The following is a 21,005-nucleotide window of genomic DNA, read 5'->3' as shown; positions in this document are numbered from 1 at the left end:
GCAGTATTTTGCATGTTAGTAATACAGTGCTGGTATTGACAGGAAAAATCATCATCTGCTTACATAGAAACCTTCATTTAGGAGCATACCTTAGGAGGGAAAATGGATATACAATAAAAGGCAAATGCAGGCCAAGCAGTGAGCCCTACAGCATAACAGGCTGGATGTCAGATTTAAGGATTATCTAATACAACTGTTTAGCTGCCAATCTGATAAAGGGGAAGCTCTCAACTTGGTTACAACCAGAAGGGGAAAACATACTCTGCTTTTTCGTAGTGGTGGCCGTCGTGCCTTCAACACTTAGTTGAATCAGTTCATCAAAATTCAATTCCAGTTCCAAGATACAGGACAGTTTCACCAGGTAACCTACTTAACCCCCCCCCCTTCAGTGGCACCCTGCCACCCCCATTCTGCTAATTCTCTCCCTCCCCAAAGACACGACGTGGCTTTATTATTGCAGATAAGCTTCTTAGGTGAATAAAGAATGCATATAAAATATTATTTTAACTGAAGTCATACAATGAAGTCTCACTCCTGTTTATTATACAATGAGTTGATAAAACAATCATTTCTACTATATATCACTTTCTTTAAAAAAAAAAAAAAAGAACTAATACTTTCAGGGTTCTGATGACCACATACTAGCTTGGGGGTACGTATAGTTTACCCCCAATTCAACTAAGGATTGACTGCTCTTTGAGCCACTGCGGAGGAAGCCAGGGCTGTCTGAACCATGGAAGATAATGATTGCCAGCCAGGGAAAGAGAGATGACATATCCCAGCAGGCAGAGCCACAGCCAGAAGCTGGACTGCCTGTAAAGAAACATGAGCTTCTCCAAATGTGGTCACTGCTTGCCCGATGCAGGCCTCAATAGGGCCATGCATGGGCCTTCCCTACATGCATTCTTCCAGTAGTCCACACATAATGTTCTACATATTGAAACAAACCATCTTGTACTGTGGATAAGAACAGTTGTAACAAAGTCATAGCTACATATTTTCTCTACATTTGTTTATTGAGACAAACTAATTAAAAGGCACAAACATAGGGCATGTTTACATGGACATTATAACAAACATATACATTAAAAGTGTAGGAATGTGTTGCCTTCCTGCTAAACAGAAAGATCCTAAGCTTTTATATATACAAAAGTTGTACAATTTAATGTCCTAAAGTACAAAAGATCATTTATAAAATTATTTTACACTAAGTACTATTTATTTTATTTTTTACTATGTAGTTTAACCCCCTAGAACTGTTTTGTATAATGACACACAGATACCTGTCCCTGATGTAGGAAGTCTGCCTCAGATGCAAGGTATTTTGATGCTTGAACTGACACAGTGGGGTATAAACGGAAGTCATCCAGTTTGATAGTCAGTCCTGCAAACATTCTGCAAGATTAACACAACAAATTTCCATTTCTCTGAACTGCAAGATTAAAAAAAAGAAATCCACAACATATTGCAACTTAAAAAAAAAATCACAGAGTCTTGGTTTTAGTAACATTAAAAAGCAAACAATGCTTTAAAAACATTAATGTGTGGCATGATGGTATAAAGAGTATCTGTTTCCCTAGCTTTTGGTTTCTACTTTATGTACAGAGATAAAATATCCTGCTAAGAAATAAAAGCACATGTCTTAACGTGCACAATCATTGCTGGGTTTCTATAGGGAGCAGGAACAGTTGTCTCCCTAAAAAACACCACAAAGCTGATACAAGTGTTCTCTCAAAGAAAGAAAAAAGTGATGGCCATATTTACAAAGATGAACAAATCTGCACAACACTTGATTAAGAAATGGAAGAGAAAATTAAAAAGGTACACTCTGCTTGTTCTGAAGGGGTATACTACCTAGTTAGTGGTTAGAATAAAAACTGTATACAATTTAATATAAGACATAAACTCTAGTGAGCAACTAACACATCTGTGCCTGTTGTAATATCAACAGGCTCTGATTGGGAGAAGGGCATATCACATCCCAATGCCTCCAGCATCTTCCAATTTAAAGCAATATATTTAAACTGTTCCAAAGATTTTCTTGGCTCCTGAATAGGAGTCCATTAGCCTCCCCTGTTAGGAGTTTGCCGTCCGCATTCTTGACTTCTCTTCTGTCAGTTGCGGTCCTTTCTTACCAAAACTCATTTTGTATTTTTTTAAATTTTTTTTTTAGAAAAGTCAACTACAATGCTATATTCCATCAGGATTAATACGCTGAGCAATATTTACATCTCCAAATATCAGGTCACAATCCCTATTATATGTCGAAGTTAGAATGATAAATTATCATATGCTTTGCATATCAGAGCTGGTATCACCTTTCCCATAGGGAATGCTGCCTGAAATTAACATATTCCCAAAGGTAAAATGCATATTCTCTGAAATGCATTTTATAATGACAATGCATATACTCAAAAACAATAAGCAGACAATTCTACAACTAGCTTTTAATCCATGGATCTAGAGCTTCAGGTTAAAATCAGCAATCCAACTTATATAGGGAGAATTCTGCTAGTGTTTAGAATGATTCCTGGGATTAGAAACAGTAATGCTTTTTTTTTTTTTTTGAAGTGGGTCTTGCTTTTTATGATTGGTTTTAATTCTGACATTTTATCCAACTATCCTGTGTAAGCAATGCTGTCAGCTAAAAAGGATTTATGATTAAACTAAAGTGGTCCAGTGATAAATTACATATACACCCTATTTTGAATCATCCCGGCCAAATTGGAGAAAATGCTGCTACACTATAAACTAATGTAATAAAAATCTCCCAAATTCATGGTTTACTTTTTGCTTTAATAAACTAAATGTAAGTTGCTGGTAAGTAAATATTTACTTTAACCCATATTTTTATAATACTGTTTACCAAGGTGGTGATGTAGGTAAAGCCTGGGGTAAGAAAGGCATGCTTTCTACAGGTCTCATTGCTATATTGAGAGGGGCAGCTAATGTCATAGGAGTGGGCAGGTTCATTGGAGATGTGATTGTGACAGGATGTGCTATGTTTACTGGGGCAGTAACAGGGGTAGGGAGGTTGACTGGGGTGGTAAGTGTTAAAGGAGAGGTCATGGATAATGGACTGGTTATAGTTACAGGGTGCCCTATGTTCATTGGGCTGGTTATATTAACTGCACTTGAAACATTTACTGGACTTCTCATGCTCATTGCAGCTGCCACTGTGACTGGGTTTGACATAGTCCCAGATGACACAGAGGATGTTATATTGAATGGAGTAGTAAGAGTCACAGGTGTCGTAGAGGCCGTGGAGGTTTGACACAGAGAAGCAGCTTCTAAAAAAAGAAGATAAAAGGATCTTTAGAGTTCCAAGACAGTGAAAAAACTTAATGTTCTGAATCAACTTAATTTTAAAAAGACATTTAACCAATTAAATTAGTTTTTTCCAAGTGGTCAACAGGAAGGGAAGATCCTTCTGAGCACATGACTGGGGGTACAAAATTCTTTCCTGAAGCTATACCTCCCACAGGACTTGGGTAATTTGTTTAGCCTGGTCACTTTTGGTTTCAGGTTTAGGTTTACTTACCTACCTCACAGTGATGCTGGGAAGATCAGTTAATTTCTGCAAGGCACTCTGGGGGGCAGAGATATCAAGCAGGGCTAAGTATTCTCACTACCACTTCATTCGGTTCCTCTGAGTTCTAAAGACTTTCCTGGGAAGAGCCAACCACAGGCAGGCCAGGTGAAAAGAGTTTGTTTATAAAGAGCTGGGCCGATGGTTATATAATAACAGATCATCAGAAAAAAACTCATAAATCATACTGTAACTAGCAGAGAAATGTGCATTCTTAATTCTCTGAACTCTTTAGAGTTCTCTTTTTTCCTGAAGTGAAAAACCATATTATTAAGACTTTCAAAAACTTAAGTAGGGTGATAAACCAGCTATTTTAATATCTTCCCCCACTCCCCAGTATTCAAAATTGTAGTTTAAAAACTGTAAATTATCTGTTTCTTAACATATCAAGAAAGGAAAAATAGAGCCAGGGATGCCTTGCATGTGAAGCTCTGGGTTTCATCCCTGGCACAATAAACAAAAGAGGAGAGGGAAAAGGAAGAAAGGAGTGAAGTGGGAAGAGGGAAAAAAGGGGAAGAGAGAAGGGAGGAAAAAAGAAAAGGTACAGGAGAAGTGAATACCTTAGGTTTATTTGCTTATTCCCAATTCCATTCCTTCAAATTATAATGCTGATGTAACCAATGTTTAGTTTTCCTTTAGAATCTTTCTTTAACTGCAAATTCTCCACAGGCCACTAATGTAATACAGACAATACAGGTAACTGCAGTGAGTTGGGGTAGCTACTTAAACCTGGTTATTCTGAAAATCCTCAACTGGTGTTTTTGTTTGTTGTTTTAGGCTCACCCCTGGCTCAGGACCACTTATGGCAGGGCTCAGGAAACCATATGTAGTACCAAGGGTACCCGAGTTGGTTGCATACAAGGCAAGAATCCTATCTCACTGGTGCTATCTCTGGCTCTCAAGTGATCTTAAAAGAAAATTTTCTCAAAAGTGAGACCCATCAACAAAATTCAGTATTGCCAACTGGTATGTCAACAGTAAGAAGATAAGAGGATAGGCAATGACTTAGCTGTTAAAATGGAAAAAAGTAACTGAGACTTAAGATGGAAACATGTCACACATGGGTCAAATCATATCAGGTAGACCCTTCAGTAAATAAGCAGTAGTCTTGCTTCACTATATGTTAGTTTATTCCATACAAAGGATTTCCAAACCTCGATGAAGGACAAAACCATCTATAGCAATCTAATGAGTTTTACTAACCAATAAAACAACAAAAAGGCTTCTCAGGAAATACAGTAATAGTAAGCTTTATTTATTTGGGTCACACTTGGCAGTGCTCAGGGGACCATGAACTAAACTGATCAATTCCAAGTGAAGTGGCCACTGTACTATCTCTCTAGCCCCTTGCTTATTTAGTATTTTAAAAAGATGCTGCTTATTATTTTAAGTTTTCAGATAAGGAGTCTCATCTCCCCTAAAATGTGACATTAACAACTATACTAAGTTTCAGAGAAAGACATACAATTAATGATAATAATAGCATTTCTTTCATGGAAGTTTGAAAATTAACTTAACAATTGAGTCTTATTGAGCAAGCAAACTGAAATACAATATCCAATAGAAGAGTACAGAAAGAAAGAATAGGAGAGGAAAAACTATTACTTTTGCATTTCCAAGCAGTGGCCCAGCGAGCACTCCTAACAAGTCCTGTACTTGTCTCTCTACAAGAGATAGCCCCTACATTTTATTTTCTAGTATTGTCCTTTTACTTTAATTTAAACACTTTCACTACTTCCTTAAATAAGACATCCTGGGCCAGAGGGTGCTTGCATGCAGCAGAACTGGGACCAATCTCCATCCCTGCACTGCATGTAATACCTCAAGCCCCACCCAGAGTGATCCTTGAATAGAGAGAGCAAGGAATAAGCCTTTAGAATCATCATGACTCCAAAATCAAACTAAATAAATGAAACATCCTCTATAATATATATAAATATAGTTTCAGCTCATCAGCCAATTATGATAGCAGATAGATGTTACACTATTTCCTGCTCTCATACGTCTCAATTCACTATTCTTCATACCATAAGATACTTTAATTAAAATGATTACAGGGGCCAGAATGATAGTACACCATGCCTTGCATGTAGCACCCAGGTTTGATTGCCCGCACCCCATGCACTACTACAAGTTATCCCTGATTACAGAGCCAAGACTAACTTCTAAGTATTGCTTTGTATGGCCCAAAAATAAAAAGAAATATCTTCATTTGGAAAATAGAAATAAGTTGTACTTGAAAAAGGATGAAAAAACTATAGAGACTGCTGCAATTTTTTCCTCCACTGCCAGAACATATATGAAAAAGAATGCAGGTCAGGGATGCACCTTAGTAGTAGAGTACTTGCCTTGCGTATGTGAGTGAGGTCCTGAGTTCAATCCCTACCAACACACATGAGCAATAGTTTCTTCTCCCCCTCTCCCCTTTGTGGAGTGCACCAGTTGTGCTCAGGGCTTATTCCTGGCTCTGTGCTCAGGAGTCACTTCAGGCAAGCTAGACCATATGGGGTGCCAGGGATTAAAGCCAGGTCAGCCGTTTGCGAAACAAGTATCTTACTTGCTATACTATCTCTCCACCCCCAGATTCCTTATAAATTTAAATGGAAACAGTAAGATATGGCTGGGTGGGGAGAAAAGAGGAATTTCAAAAATCTGTCCTGTAGTAATAATACACTTATAAAATTGTTATTCTGGTGGGGGGGTTTGGTTATATTCAGGGTTTATTCCTGGTTCTATGCTCAGGGATCACTCCTAGACATGCTCAGGTGATCATATAGGGTGTTGGGATTGAATCTTGGCCATGTGCAGAACAAATGCCCTACCTGAAGTACTATCTAGCCCCATGAAATTATTATTATTATTAATTTTTTTTTTTTTTGGTTTTTGGGCCACACCCGGCGGTGCTCAGGGGTTACTCCTGGCTGTCTGCTCAGAAATAGCTCCTGGCAGGCACGGGGGACCATATGGGACACCCGGATTCGAACCAACCACCTTTGGTCCTGGATTGGCTGCTTGCAAGGCAAACGCCACTGTGCTATCTCTCTGGGTCCTCTCCAGGCCCGAAATAATTATTTTTTGAAAGGGATTGAGAGATAGTCCAAAAGGCAAAGCATTTGCCTTGCATACAGGCAACTGATTAGATAACTGGAATCATCTGTGGTCCCCAGAGTATCACCATGGGTTTGATAAGCACAGAACCAGGAACCGTGGTTCCTGTAGTGCTCAACCAAGTATGGTCCCAAACCTCCCACTTTTCACCAAAAAGATTTATTTTTTTAATAGTTTCACAATATCCAAATACAAAGCTACAACTAGCAAGGTGAGAAAAATTACGCTGAAAACTGAGCCTATATTAGAGTAAAAAAAAAAACTATTCTATTTGTTGTTTTGTTTGGGGCCATTACCTAGCAGTGCTCAGGACTTACTACTCCTGGTTCTATGTTCAGGGATCTTCCTAGCTGACTCAGGGGGTAATATGTGGTAGTAGGGATTGAATCTGTATGGAGTGCAAGTGACCTACCTACTGTACTATGGCTCTGGCCGCGAAGCAAAACATATTTAGTTTTTGGGCTGCACTTGGCGGTACACAGGGCTTATTCTTGGTTCTGCACTCAGAGATCACTTCTGGTAGTGCTCAGAGACAATATGGATGCCAGGGATTAAACCTAGATTGGCATGTAAAAGGCAAACGCCCTGCCTGCTGTATTATTTAACTCCAACCAGTCTTAATTTTCGAAAATGTACCATAAAATCATTAAGACCTGAAGTATGTGCATGTATGTATGTATATATATGAATGTATGTATATGTATATACAATTATTACTAATTAGTCCCATTGACTAGTTAAAGGTGAAATCAAGAGAAATGATGTCAGCATTAACACAGCAGGTTCTCAAATGTCATTTAAAAAACATCTGGCAAGGGGCCAGAGAGATAATACAGCAGATAGGGTGTTTGCCTTTCACATGACTGACCCATGTTCTATCTGCAGCACCCTATATGGTTCTCCATATGGTTTCTGCCAGAAATAATCCCAGAGCACAGAGCCAGGAGTAAACCTTAAGAACAACTAAAAAGTTTGGCCAATATCAATCAGGATTGTTTTTCTCCTTCAAGTTGCATGAACCTGCATGCAATGTAATGACATTATTCAAAGACGTTCCATTACACACTGTTTCCCCTAAAGTCACAGTTTCTAAAGAATCTACCAAAGATATTAAATATGAACTAATATAGTCTGAAATGTAATAAAAACTAATGCAGAAAAAGACACAAAAGAAAATGGGCTATATACACACAAGAAAGAGTTCATTCATCTCTAGAATGGGGCAATTTAAGAAAAAAAGTCCATAATGCATAGAAGTTGACATAAAAATAAAATTTTGGGCCTGAGTGATATAAAGGGTAGGGAGGCTTGCTTTGCAAGTGGCCGACCTGAATTAATTCCCCGGAACCCCATACAGTTAGTTCCCTGAGCACCACCAGGACTGATCCCTGGGTATAGAGTCAGAAGTTCTGAGCACTGCAGGATGTGGCCCAAAAAGTGAGAAACAAAATTAAAAAACCTCCCAATTCTGAGCACACAAAGAAAATGAATATTTGGTTCAAAATTTGGGGGTCTATTTTTTGTTGTTGTTATTTTGGAGCTGTACCCAGTGGTGCTCAGGAGTTACTCCTGCTCTGCACTAAGGAATCACTTCTGGCAGTGCTTGGAGACCATACGGGATGCCAGACATCGAACTCATGTTTACCACATACTACCTCTTTGGCCCCTCGTTCCAAAATTTTTACCAAAAATTAAAAGAAATAATACTGAAGGACAAGGAAAATGGTTCAAAGGACTGAGCATGTGCTTTGCATTTGCAAATCTGAGTTCAACTCCCAATACCATCTGGTCTTCTGAACAACTCATCTGGAGTAGTCTCTGAGCACCACAAAGTGTGGTCGTAAAGTAAAAAGAAAGGAAGAACATTGGAAAGGGTTGGGAGGTAGCTCAACAGTAGAGTACTTGCTTTTTACCTATGAGAGGAGGGATTTGAAAAAAACAAAAACACCATGACCACAAATAAAGAACTTGTACTTTCTGGCTTTAAAACAATATACAACAAACAAAAAAACTGAGCCAAAGAGACAGCTCAAAGGCTGAAATGAATACCTCAGACACTGAGGCCTTGAATTTGAGTCTTCTTTGACAAATGTTACTCTGGTAGCCTCTGAGCACTGGCACAGGTCTGACAGACCCCTGCTTGCTAAATTCTAGCAATGCCAGACAGTAGTCCTGTTGGGCAAGAACATCCCATCCTTCCACAAACAAACTTATCTGAACCTTGGAAATGCTGTAGTAACTTAAATTCGCCATCCATTTCCAACATATGTTTTTTCCATGATTCCATAAAATTAGATTCTCTAAATTGTAGCTTTAATCATTAATGACTAATAAACAATCACTATTATACAAATTTTTAATGAATAATAACCATAAATACTTCTCTAGCTATATTTTTTGGGAGATTTTGCTTTTTGCTTTAGGGCCACACCCAACTGATGCTCAGGGGTTACTCCTGGCTTTGACTCAGAAATTACTCCTGGCAAGCTCAGCAGTAAAACCATATGAGATGCTGGGGATTGAACTTGGACTGAATGCATGCAAGGCAAAGCCCAACCCACTGTGCTATCACTCTGGCCTCCAGTTTTGCTTTTTTGATTTTGGTGTTGGACCAGAACCAGTGGCGCTCAGAAACCACTTTCAGCTTGGTGCTTAAAAAACCATGATGTGCTGGAGATAGAACTTGGGCCTTCCAAAAAAAAAAAAAAGAACTTGGGCCTTCCAAATGAAAAGCTCTAGCCAGAGATGTCTTTTGGACCTCTAGCTATTTCTCTGGCTGTTTAGCTATACTTTTAAGTACTAGAAGCCTCATCTTACCTTTCTTTCTTGCTTTGACTGCTTCTTCCCACAGTCTCAGTGTCTCCACCTGCTTCCCTGGCCAGCTCGTCACATGCTGTTGTTGCTGTTGCTGCTGCTGCTTCTGGTTGCTGGTCTCTTCACTCATGCATGCTACTCCAAAGGTAAACCAGAAAGACTATAGTTACCTTAGAAAAGTATAGCTACTTTTTCTTTTTTTCTTTTTGATTTTTGGACCACACCTGGCAGCGCTCAGAAGTTAGTACTGGCAGGACTGGGGGACCACATGGGATGCTGGGAATCGAACCCAGGTCCATATTGGGTCAGCCCCGTGCAAGGCACATGTATATCTGATATACAGTAAAGGTAAATATTTTTGGAGGGGGGGTCACAGCAGTGCTCAGGGGTTACTCCTGGCTCTGTGTGCTCAGAAATTACTTCTGTGGGGCGGGAGAAATAGCACAGCGGCGTTTGCCTTGCAAGCAGCCAAATCCCGGCGTCCCATATGGTCCCCCGTGTCTGCCAGGAGCTATTTCTGAGCAGATACCAGGAGTAACCCCTGAGCACTGCTGGGTGTGGCCCAAAAAAAATAAAAACAAAAAAAAAGAAAAGAAATTACTCTGGCAGGCTTAGGCGCACCACATGGGATGCTGGGGATGGAACTCAGGTCAGCCAGGTGCAAGACAAACACCCTAACCACTGTGCTATCATCGCTCCAGGCCCCATAAAGGTAAATTTTCATGAAATTAACCAAGTATGACATGCTAGACTTTAAAAAATGTATTTAATAAACAAAAACCAGATGAGGACTGTTTTTATATGCCCTCATAGTACAGACGGTAAAGCACTTGTCTTGTACCATCCAACCTGGGTTCAATCCCCAATGTCCCTTAAGAACTGCTGAAAGTGACTCCTGAGTATAAAACCAGGAGTATCTCCGAGCTTCATTGGGTATGACCCCAAAACAAATAACAACAAAAATTGGATGCAATTAAAAGTGTGTGTGTGTCTGTGTCTGTGTGTGTCTGTGTCTGTGTGTGTCTGTGTCTGTGTGTGTCTGTGCCTGCCGTGGGACTAAACCCAGGGTTTCACACATGCAAGGGAACTCCCAACCCCAGCCATCTATTTTGTGTTTTTTGTTCTCTGAAGAAAAGTACAAATGACAATAGAATACAGAATTAGGAAACATTTTTCTCAAATCATTAAGGAATTGTTAAAGAAAAATCCAGAATATGGGCTGAAGAGAGTATATAGGGTAGAGTGCTTGCCTTGCACGCTTCCAACTCAGGTTCAATCTCCGGCATCCTATATGATCCTGAGTACCACAGGAAGTAATTCCTAGAATAAAGCCAGGAGTAACCCCAGAGCAAGGCCAGGTGTGGGCCAAAAAAAAAGAAAAAGAAAAAAGAAAAATCCTGGATAGATGCAAATAAATACTAATTATCTACAACTTCATAGAACAAACAATATTTAACTCTAACTTTAAGGTAACCAAAACACTTAAATCTTTGAATAGGGGCCTGTGTGATAGTAAAGTGGGTAGGGCATTTGCCTTGCATATAGCCAACCTAAATTCAATCCCCAGCATCCCATATAGTCCTCTGAGCCTGCCAGAAGTAATTTCTGAGGGCAGAGCCAGGAGTGACCCCTGAATGTCACTGGGTGTAGCCCAAAAACAAAAAACAAAAATAATGCAACAACAACAAAAAATCTTCAAATGGACATTCCACTTCTCTACATATTTGGTTTTAAAAAAGCAAATTGCTAACACTGCTTTCAGCTCTAAGTTTACTGATAACATACCAATATGATCAGGAGTTAGAAGACAATGATACTTGAGAATTTTCCTTGCATTAAACAGAAACCATTAAAACTGGCTGGCGTAAGATACAACTTCTTAGTGTGATCTCTGTTGTCCCAGTTCTAACATACTAAAATTTAACATCACTAAACCCTAAAGTAGAGACACATTGAAAAATATCTGTGAAGTTTTTTATCTTACAACAGCATTATTAGAAGAGAAGCAGAGAATTTAAAGCAAAATAGTATATTATCAGTGCTATTTCTCTCTTTTTTTAAATCAGTGCTATTTCTGTACATACATGTGAAGTATATACATTTTCAATACTAATAATGTGCTCTCTTGCGAAGACTTTTTGTACATTCGAATGACAAGAAGAAACATACAGGATGAATATTAATATAGTCCTCAGTGCAAAGAAAAACCTTTGATACAATACAAAAACATTTAGGTTTCAGTAATATGAATGCAAAACAAATGGTATGAAGATACCTACTTTTACTAATGCCTTGTTTGCATGTATTACAGTTGATACTTTGGCTCTGCCCATGTGTCTTTAAGTGGCTGGTGATGTAGGCTGCGCTCAGGAGCTTCCCACAGATGTTACATGATACTTTGCCTTCGTGGCGAACCATGTGTGTCCGTAGTCTGTCTTTGGTGGCAAAGGCAGCAGTGCACGTCTGCATGAGGGAGGAAAACTTTTTTTAAATATAGACTATCCTGTTCTACTCATTTTAAAGTATGTTATATTCTAGGCATTAAACTACCCATGTCATCAAGCAAACTAAATTAGTTGAATTTAATTGCATCTGTTTCCCAGATTCATAAATTAAAAAAAAGGACATGGTGAGTTGGAGAGATTTACAGCATGTAGGCACTTGCCTTGTGGCCAACCCTAGTTTGATCCTTAGCATCCGAAGGTCCCCCAAGTACTGCCAGGGGTAATGCCTGAGTGCAGAGCCAGGAGCAACCCCTGAACAATGCCAGGTATGGCACACAACCAAACCAAAATAAATAAGATATGATAAAACTGAGACACTCATATTTTGAGGCAAATAAAAATATCAAGCCAAAGTAGTGAAAGATGCTTTAAAGTCTATTACATGAAGATTTTAATCCATTAATTCTAAACAGTAGTAACAACATTAAGCAAGTTATCTACTGCACAAAATTACTAATGGATTAAGAAACAGCCTAGTCTTGCAAACAGCAAGTACTCAATAAGATTAGTTTTCTTCTTCTAACTAGATTTTTCTTACAATTCAAATTATTTAATTAACAAAAACAGCCATTAAAAATGTAATTGAAAGGAACAGAGAAAGACTTCTAACAACAAATTAAAATTACTGATGCCTAAAATAATCACTTGACGTAGAAAAATAATTTTTTTTTGTGCCCCACATGGCAGTTCTTGGACTACTCCCAGCATAGTGCTCAAGGGAACCAAGTAGTGCTGGGGATTAGAACTGGGCCTCCTACATGTAAAGCATGCAACACAGCCCTCTGAACTAGTCCCCGGTCACCATGATTCAGCAAGCTCTTCAGATCCTTTTTATTACCATAATACCCTCGGCCCCCATAATTAATATGAATAGATTTCCAAATAAATCAGTAAATCTTCTTATTTGGCAATAAGTAGATAAAAATCCACAAAAGTGGAGGCCGGAGAGAGAGCACAGCGGTAGAGCGTTTGCCTTGCTTGCAGCTGACCCAGGACGAACAATGGTGATCAGGGATCATTCATGGCAAAGCTACATAGGGATATATGGTGCCAGGAATCAAACGTGGGTCAACTGCATGCATGGTAAGCACCCTAACTGCATACTATAACTCTGGCCTCAAAATTTATGTTTATTAAAACTAGAATTCAGGGTCCAGAGCCATAATACATCAGGGAGGACACTTGCCTTGCATATGGCTAACTTAGTTTCCTGGCGCCACAAATGGACACCCAAATCCCACCAGGAATTAATCCATAGTGCAGAACTAAGAGTAAACCCTGAGTACCACTATGTATGGCTCCAAAACAAACAAAAACAACCCAGAATTCAAATGAATCACATTTACTCAAGTCAGGGATTTTTTTTAGACTATTCAAGAACAGTGAGAGATGACTGGCTCAGAACATTCTGGATAATGTGCACTAAGCGCTACATTGAAGATAAGTCACTTTTAACTCTTACTTGGCATTTGAAGGGTCTTTCTGTTGAATGGACATGTTTTACGTGACAGCTTAAGTGGTCAGGCCTGTGAAAGAGAGTTTCAACAGAAGTAATGGAACACACACACAGAAATGCTGTTTACCATGATGTTAATATGCTGGGTAGATTTGGGTGAGGAGCATTTTAAAAACTAGCAGAGACCATCCCCTCCCTCCAGTGCAAGCCTCCTTACCTCTCTTACCATTTAAAAGTCTTTTTTTAAACCTGTTAGTTTTCTCTCCTACTCAACATCAAATCATAATAGGTCTTGATTCTTTATAGTTACAAAATATAGAATTTTAGTGCTAACACTTAACAGAAATGGATATTGCTATGTTAACTTTAAAAGCCTCTAAAAAAAGTTAGTAAAATGTTAGTAACCATGGACAAATAGAAAACGTTCTCTAAGAGTTATTATTAAGAGTATCCAAAGTCATCCTGACTTCTAGGACATGGTTCTTTGATTTGCACGGCCTAATTACACCCCCCCACCCCCACCCCCAAAAGAAAGCTGGTGGCTATACAGTGGTATCACTGGGCCAAATGAAGACCTAAGTCCACCAAGGCTCTTCTTGTATGAAACAATCACTATGTCACCACTTCTCAACCGAACCTAACGAGAATCAGACTTGGACGTATATTGCATTATCTAGAACCAACCTTCTTTAATAACTAAAGCCAGCCTCAATCCTCACATAAACCTAGATCACAAATGCAACACTGAAGTTCACTGATACCACAATGAAAAAAAGCAAAGCAAAATGCAGTACCTCGAGAAGCCTTTCCCACAAACACTGCAAGTATAGGGTTTGGTGATGCCTCCTTCATGAGACCTCACATGGTAAGTCATCCGGTCCTTTCTCTTGAAGCGCTGATTACAAATATGACACTCGAAGGGCTTTTCGTCCGAATGAGAAAGCTTGTGCCGATTGAGGTGGTACACATCTCGGAAGGCCTTCCCACACATCTCACAAGCATGGTTCTTCTTGACAGGCTTACTGGGCTTCTTGACAGACTGGGTCACGGGCATAGCTGTGGTGCTGGCACTACTACTAGGGTTGGTGCCCGAGGAAGATGTAGTGACTGTTGACAAGATGCCTGCAATGGTTGAGACCAACGAAGTTCGGCTGCTGTCCCCACCAATGGTGGAGATGAGGGGAACCACTGTTGTGGGGGTTTTCTTTGACCGGGACACCAACTTGATCCCTGTGTGGCAGGACTCGTGGCGCCTCAAGTGATAGCTGTCCCTGAAAGCTTTACTGCAATAAGTGCACACAAATGAAGTTTTGGGTTTTTCTTTTTTAATCCCAATGGCATCCTTTAATGTTTCTGGAGCAGCCTGAGGTTTCTGAGTTATTGGTATTGGAAGCAACGGTTTCTGATCAGGGGGCTCCACAGCAGAGCTCAGGAGGGGCAGCAAGCTGTTCTGTGCTGCCTGCTGTTGATGATGGGAGGCTTCATGGGCCTAAAACCAAACATTTACACTTCAGAAATTCAGCCTCTCACAATGACCTTCAAAATTCAACACACTCCAGACAATAGAGACCTTAGAAGAAACAATCAAAGAGCCTGCTACCCACTGCAGCAGAGATCCAGCAACCACTAGTTCTCAGAGTTCCCAACACAAAACATTTAAAATCACTGTGCAGACAGAAAACTTCTGCAACTAAGTTGCTGATCGTGATCTTGCAGTCAAACAGCTGACTAAACTACACACAACTCTGGTATAGAAGGAATATATAAACTAGCTGAAAAAAATTAACTCACATTAGTTTGTCAGTGCAGAAACAGTAATATTCCAGACTTAAGTATTTAACAGGATCTTAGGGCAGCAACACACAAACCACACACACACACACACACAGAGTCACTCATTCACACACACAAACATTAATAACATTATCTTGTCTATTACCTACTAGGATAAGACACCCTCTCTCCCTTTCCACCAGAATACTCTTAAAGTCACTGATGAAGAAGACTGTAGTAAGTGATAATAAATCTAGTTCTCTGGTGCATATGGTAGCTGCTAAGTTTACTTTCAAAGTTTTCACATAACAATGATTTGGCTGAAATGAAACCTGCTACTTATCAACCAAGAAGGCAACTGTGAAGGTAGCTAGCTCATAGCAAAACACCCATCAGTTGTATCTCAGTTCATTTAATCCTATCTTAGATGTCTGCATCTTTTTGTAACATGGCTATTCAAACTGTAAACTCTCAAAAGACAGACTAATAAGAGTAAAGAAACTAAAACTTAAATTCCTTTCATCTTCATCTCCTTCCAGCTATGGTACGTTTCATCAAAGTTTTAGGTATCTGCTGTATTTTTTAAAAGGTGGTTCTCTTCAAAGAAGGAGGTATAGTATGAACTTTCTGGAAATTTTCTTTAGCTGCACTGAAATCAAACTTTCATTATAGATCACATTCTTGGTATTTATGAGTAGTTTGTCTCTTGATTGATTCTTTCCAAATTCTCCGTACCTCCATACTGATAAACATTTAGAAAATGAGAGACAAAATTCCTGAAATAGTTCTTCCTAATATGTTGTCTTTTGGAAACTCAAGAGTGAGCTTAAGCTCCTATCTTGAGTTTTGTGATCCTCCAAGGATGCATGTACAGAAAGGTAATAGCTCCAAATATTTTATCCATACAATGTTCTATGAGGGACACACCTCTTCATTTGAGACATTATAGACATTTTCTTTCCTCTCTGAAACTATAATCGTGAGTCTGATAATCAAGGAGAAAAAAACAGACACATATACTCAGTTTCTCTGATTAAAAAAAATCTACTGCGCATTGCACCTTGCTTATTTAATGGTAGTTCAACAGTCTCCTACAAAATAATTAAAAGGTGTGGTGACCAAGCTACCAGTTTCAATTTAATACTAGAGGCAAACACAGAAATTGTATGATTACTTATGAGTATCTTTCTAGACCAGGGGTCTCAAACTAGTGGCCCGTGGGCCATTCGCGGCCCTCTGTACAACATTTTGTGACCCACAGCCGGCCTTCAAATATTGCAGTATTTGCTTACCGAATAATTGCAATAAAAATCGCATTAAACATTCGCATACCCCGAGCAGTTCTGTTCAGGGTATGCAAATGTTTAATGCATTTTTTTGCGATTTTTTTTCTTACTAATGCGATTTTTTATTGTGAATATTCGGTAAGCGAAATCCCTTATGCGGCCCTGCCTCACCCTAACTTACTTTGCCTCCTGTGGCCCCCAGGTAAATTGAGTTTGAGACCCCTGTTCTAGACTTAGCACTAATTTTTTTTTTTTTTTTTTTTGGTTTTTGGGCCACACCCAGTGGTGCTCAGGGGTTACTCCTGGCTGTCTGCTCAGAAATAGCTCCTGGCAGTCACGGGGGACCATATGGGACACCGGATTCGAACCAACCACATTAGGTCCTAGATCGGCTGCTTGGAAGGCAAACACCACCGTGCTATCTCTCTGGGCCCGACTTAGCACTAATTTTGAATAACAGTCTACTTTTGATTCATTTACAGGGCTCCTACAAACTGTTCTAGTGAGATTAGTAGAAACTTTGCATAAATTGGACTCTGATCTACCCCCTGTCCAACATGGCTATAGCATGCCCAAGTTTCCATACAGTTGACAAACAGTTAATAGCTGAAGACAGCTCAAGATATACAATTTCAAAGGCTAACAGATCAGATAATAGAGAATGCAAATCTTCTGGACAAAGTTCAGACTTATAGCATTTAGAGGCATTTTTCAATTCTCAACAACCATTAGATGGATGGAGTACTAAAAGCACTTACTGCCATTTTACCAATTCAGAAGTCTGTGGCAACATAAAGTATTTTTAACAGCACTGCTGAAGCTCACTCTCACAAGAGGGTCACACCGGGTCCCTGCTTCTTGGGTAAAATGCTGTAGACCACGACGGAGAATCACTCTCTAAGGATTCCCAGGATCCCCACACTTCAATAGGAAGCCTTCTAAGAAGGATCTGGGTTCCCAACTTGTTCAGCCTGCCTTCAGCTAAGTGATTTAAAAAAAAAAAAAAAAAAAAAAAAGGCTAAAACTTCTGAAAAGACTTTCATTTGACTAGCATCACCAAACACAAGTTTTAAAATTCATCTTCCAGTTCTTTCACCTGGCGAGAGCCCCCTTTTCAGCCCTAAACTTTTCCCTTTTATCTGAGGCCGGCAAAAACGAAACAGAAATGTTATTTCATCACCCAGGGTGGTAGGATATGGCACCATGAAATCTCCAGTGCCAGAGGGTAAAAGATTTTGTACTGAAACAAATTAGCATCAGTGAGTCATATCTTGAATGTCCTGTTAGGGAGAATCATCCATCAAATATTTTAACTGCCATGGCTTTCACTTTGTACCAGGTTAGCTGGAAAGTAAGCAAGTATTAAGTTGTTTTAAAACATAAATTCAATAGGCTGTTCCAAGAAACAAACAAGAGTTTAATTCTTCATTTCCCCAGTGAAAATTACTTAAAACTGGAACTGATTAAGGCTATTCAGGCCTTTCCATAGAAAAGTGTGAAATATTCTCATTACCCATTCAGTTATCCTTGGCTCTAAATCATAAGCTTTCCAATAATTTTCACAGCATACACTGCCAAGATCAAAATTAGCTTTTACATTTTATTCCATCAGGTGAAAAAATTTTAACAGCTCAAAAAATTAGTAATATAAAATCTAATAAACAATTTATCTGTATATGTTTGGCATTTATTTTATCCAGGAAAAGAGTATCAGAGTATTCCAAAATATTGTTCAAGCCGTTTTACAAAAGTTAGCTATGGGTTTTTTTCTTTAAAGAACTTCCTTCCCCCTCAATTTCCACTAAGTTTAAAGACAGCAGGTTTAGGTAAATCTAAATCATGTTTAAAAAAAAATCACCTCGGCGGTCCATTCACCTCAGAATTTAAAAGGAACATTCGAAAACTCAACTAGAGGAGGATTTGCCACCTTGACACTAACCTGGATGTCAGCTAGTCATGCATCATTTCTTTCCCAACGAATTCTAAAACTGGCTTATCATGTTATGATGCTCATCAACGCTTAATAAAACGGTACTGTCAAAACAAGGAAAGGTGGAGGAGGGAGGCGAGTTTTCCCTAGATTTTACTCTCTTCAATTTTAAGCAGCTCCAAAATACATAGATTCCAAGCACCGCTTCAAAACCAGATTACTCGCACAGTCTGAACAGCAAATACACTACTAGCTCAATAGGGCACAATAGGAAGTGTTTGCATTCTCCAGTTCCCCCCTATTATCTCCACTGGGATGAGTCCAGCGGTTTGGGAAGGTTTTGGGGTTTTTTTGCTTTTTAAAATTCCGCATTCATTCCTGGTTGGTTCTCAAAAGCTCTCAAGCGCCCCAGCTATGCGGCTAGATTTCGAGAAGTTAGTTCTTCGACGAAGGAAGAAGAAAAAAAAAAAAGAAAAAAAGAAAAAAAAAAAGAAAACACTCGGCGAGGCGGGAAGAACCCACTTGCAAGCGACGAGCGTCCTAAGGTCCCCCCCTACCGCCTGCTCGCCCGCCCCTAAGTTTCCTCCTGAGCTCATCCCTTGTGCCCACTAAGTGCCCCGTCTGCAAATCGGAACCCTGCAGGAAAAACAGGGTGCAGCGGCCGAGGACGCGCAAAGCGGCCGCCTCCTATCGCCCCCCACACGCAACACACTCCCCCCCCCCAAAAAGGGGGTGCGCAGGAGAGGCTGCCGGCGGCCCGAGCAAGTTTCTTGCGAGCTTTGGGAGAAAGTGAAGCCCGACACCCCCGCGGGGTGGCTCGAGTGGGGGGGGGCTCTGTGAGCGAGTGGACTTTGTTTGCGCTCGCTCTCCCGTCCTGCTCCCCGCTTTCCGCACGGGCTCGGAGGAAACGGCCGAGGTGCGAGCGGGGCAGGGCTGGGCCAGGGCGAGGTGCGATGCGGGGCGGGGTGCGGTGCGGGTGCAGCCCGGCAGGAGGGGATCCCCCGGCGGGGTGGGGGGGAGAGAGAACTGGGGGGCCCGCGCGGGAAGCAAAAGCAAAAAATATTCCCCGGAGAATCCGTGCAAAGTTTTCGGGGAGGGGGACGCGCAGCAGCCCCCCCAAATCCCCGCCACGACGGGGGTCAAAATCGGGGTTGGGGGGGGGAGCTGGAGCGAGGAGAATACAACGTCGGGTGGGAAGGGTCGGGGGGAGTGTCGGGGATCCCCGCGCGGGTGGGGTGGGGGTGTCACAAAGTCGACACACACACGTACGCACACAGAAACACACACAAAAAGAGAGCGCGGGGTGCGCGGGGGACCCCGATGGGCCTTCCCGGGAGCGATCGATCGCTCGATCGGGGCCCCGCGAGCGCCCTCCTTTCTCCTCTCTCCTCTCTCCTCTCTCCTTTCTCCTTTCTGCTCTCTCCTGTCCTGTCTCCGGGCCCCGCTCGGCCGCGCGGGCGCTGACAGCCTCGGGCCTCTTCCTCCCCGGCTTCCCCTCCGGGGCGGGCGCGAAGGGTGTGTGTGCGTGTGCGCGCGCGTGTGTGTGTGTGTGTGTGTGCGTGCGTGTGTGTGCACTCGGAGTGGGGGGGCCGGGTGCACCCCGAGGCCTGCGCGCCGCCCGGGAGCCCCGCGAGGCCGCGCGCTCTGCACCCCGGCGGCGGCGCCCGGGCCCGGGGCAAAACAAAGGGTGTCGGCGGGCGGCGGGCGCGGGGAGGGGAGGAGCAGCGCCGTCCGCCCGTCCGCCCGCCCGCTCGTCCGCCCGCCGGCGGCCCCGGCCCGGCCCCCCTCGCGCCCCGGCCCCGGCCCCCCCGCGCGGGTCCCCCCCGGGCCGCGAGTACCTGGAAGAGGAACGCGGTCCAGTTGGCCTCCATGGCGGCGGGCGACCCCCTGGCGCCGCCTCCCCCCGCTCGCCGGGCGCCGCCTCAGCGCGACCAGGCGACAACAAAGCGGCGGCGGCGGCGGCGGCGGCAGCGGCGGCAGCGGCGGCTCCTCAACATGGCAGCGCCGAGCGCGGCCACTTCCGGTAACCTCGGGACGCACCACCGCGGCGGCGAGCGCGGGCGGGGGGGAGCCCCGAGCCGCCGCCCGCCGCGCCCCGCGCCCCCGCGGCCCCGCGCGCGCCCCCGCGCCCGCCCCCGCGCCGCCACGCCGCCTCCCCGCGCGGCCCCGGGCCGCCGCCGGGGGGTGGGCGCGCGCGCGGGGGCGCGGGGTGGGGCCGGGGCGGGGATGGGGCGCGGCGTCCCCCCCCGCGGGGCGCTGGTGCTGCGGTCCGCGGCCTGCCTGCCGCCTGCCCGCCTGGCTCGCCCGCCCGCCCGCCCGCCCGCCCGCTCGCTCCAGCCAGCCAGCCTCCGATCCGCTCCGCTCCGCTCCGCTCCGCTCCCCGGCGGCGGGGAACGTGGACGACGCCCGCCGAGCTCTGAGCGCCCGGCCGCGAAGCGAAGGGGCCGCCCGCGTTCACTGCGGCCCCGCGCGCCCCGAACGGAAGCTCTGACAGCCCCGCCGCCGCCGCCGCCGCCGCCGCCCTCGCCGCCCTCGCCTCGCGGCC

General features: G+C 42.8%; 1 protein-coding gene across 5 annotated transcripts; it reads right to left on the bottom strand.

The window, feature by feature from the left end:
* Window positions 1–602: 602 nt before the first annotated feature.
* Window positions 603–20,440, bottom strand: VEZF1 (vascular endothelial zinc finger 1). Of its 5 annotated transcripts, none has more exons than XM_049771785.1 (6): window positions 20,299–20,440; window positions 14,266–14,960; window positions 13,478–13,541; window positions 11,791–11,992; window positions 9,515–9,649; window positions 603–3,290 (listed from the first exon to the last, which is right to left on the bottom strand). In XM_049771785.1, exons 1-6 carry the CDS (start codon window positions 20,329–20,331, stop codon window positions 2,863–2,865), a joined length of 1,557 nt encoding a protein of 518 aa, XP_049627742.1. In that variant the 5' UTR covers window positions 20,332–20,440; the 3' UTR covers window positions 603–2,862. The 5 variants fall into 5 exon arrangements, with proteins under 5 accessions (XP_049627742.1, XP_049627748.1, XP_049627757.1 ...); XM_049771791.1 differs by having other exon boundaries at window positions 9,515–9,646; window positions 20,299–20,439; XM_049771800.1 differs by having other exon boundaries at window positions 11,791–11,974; window positions 20,299–20,439.
* Between the last annotated feature and the right edge of the window lie 565 nt (window positions 20,441–21,005).

This window comes from Suncus etruscus, chromosome 1 (assembly GCF_024139225.1).
Source record: "Suncus etruscus isolate mSunEtr1 chromosome 1, mSunEtr1.pri.cur, whole genome shotgun sequence".
NCBI lineage: Eukaryota > Metazoa > Chordata > Mammalia > Eulipotyphla > Soricidae > Suncus > Suncus etruscus.
This window is presented reverse-complemented; position numbering and strand designations above follow the sequence as displayed.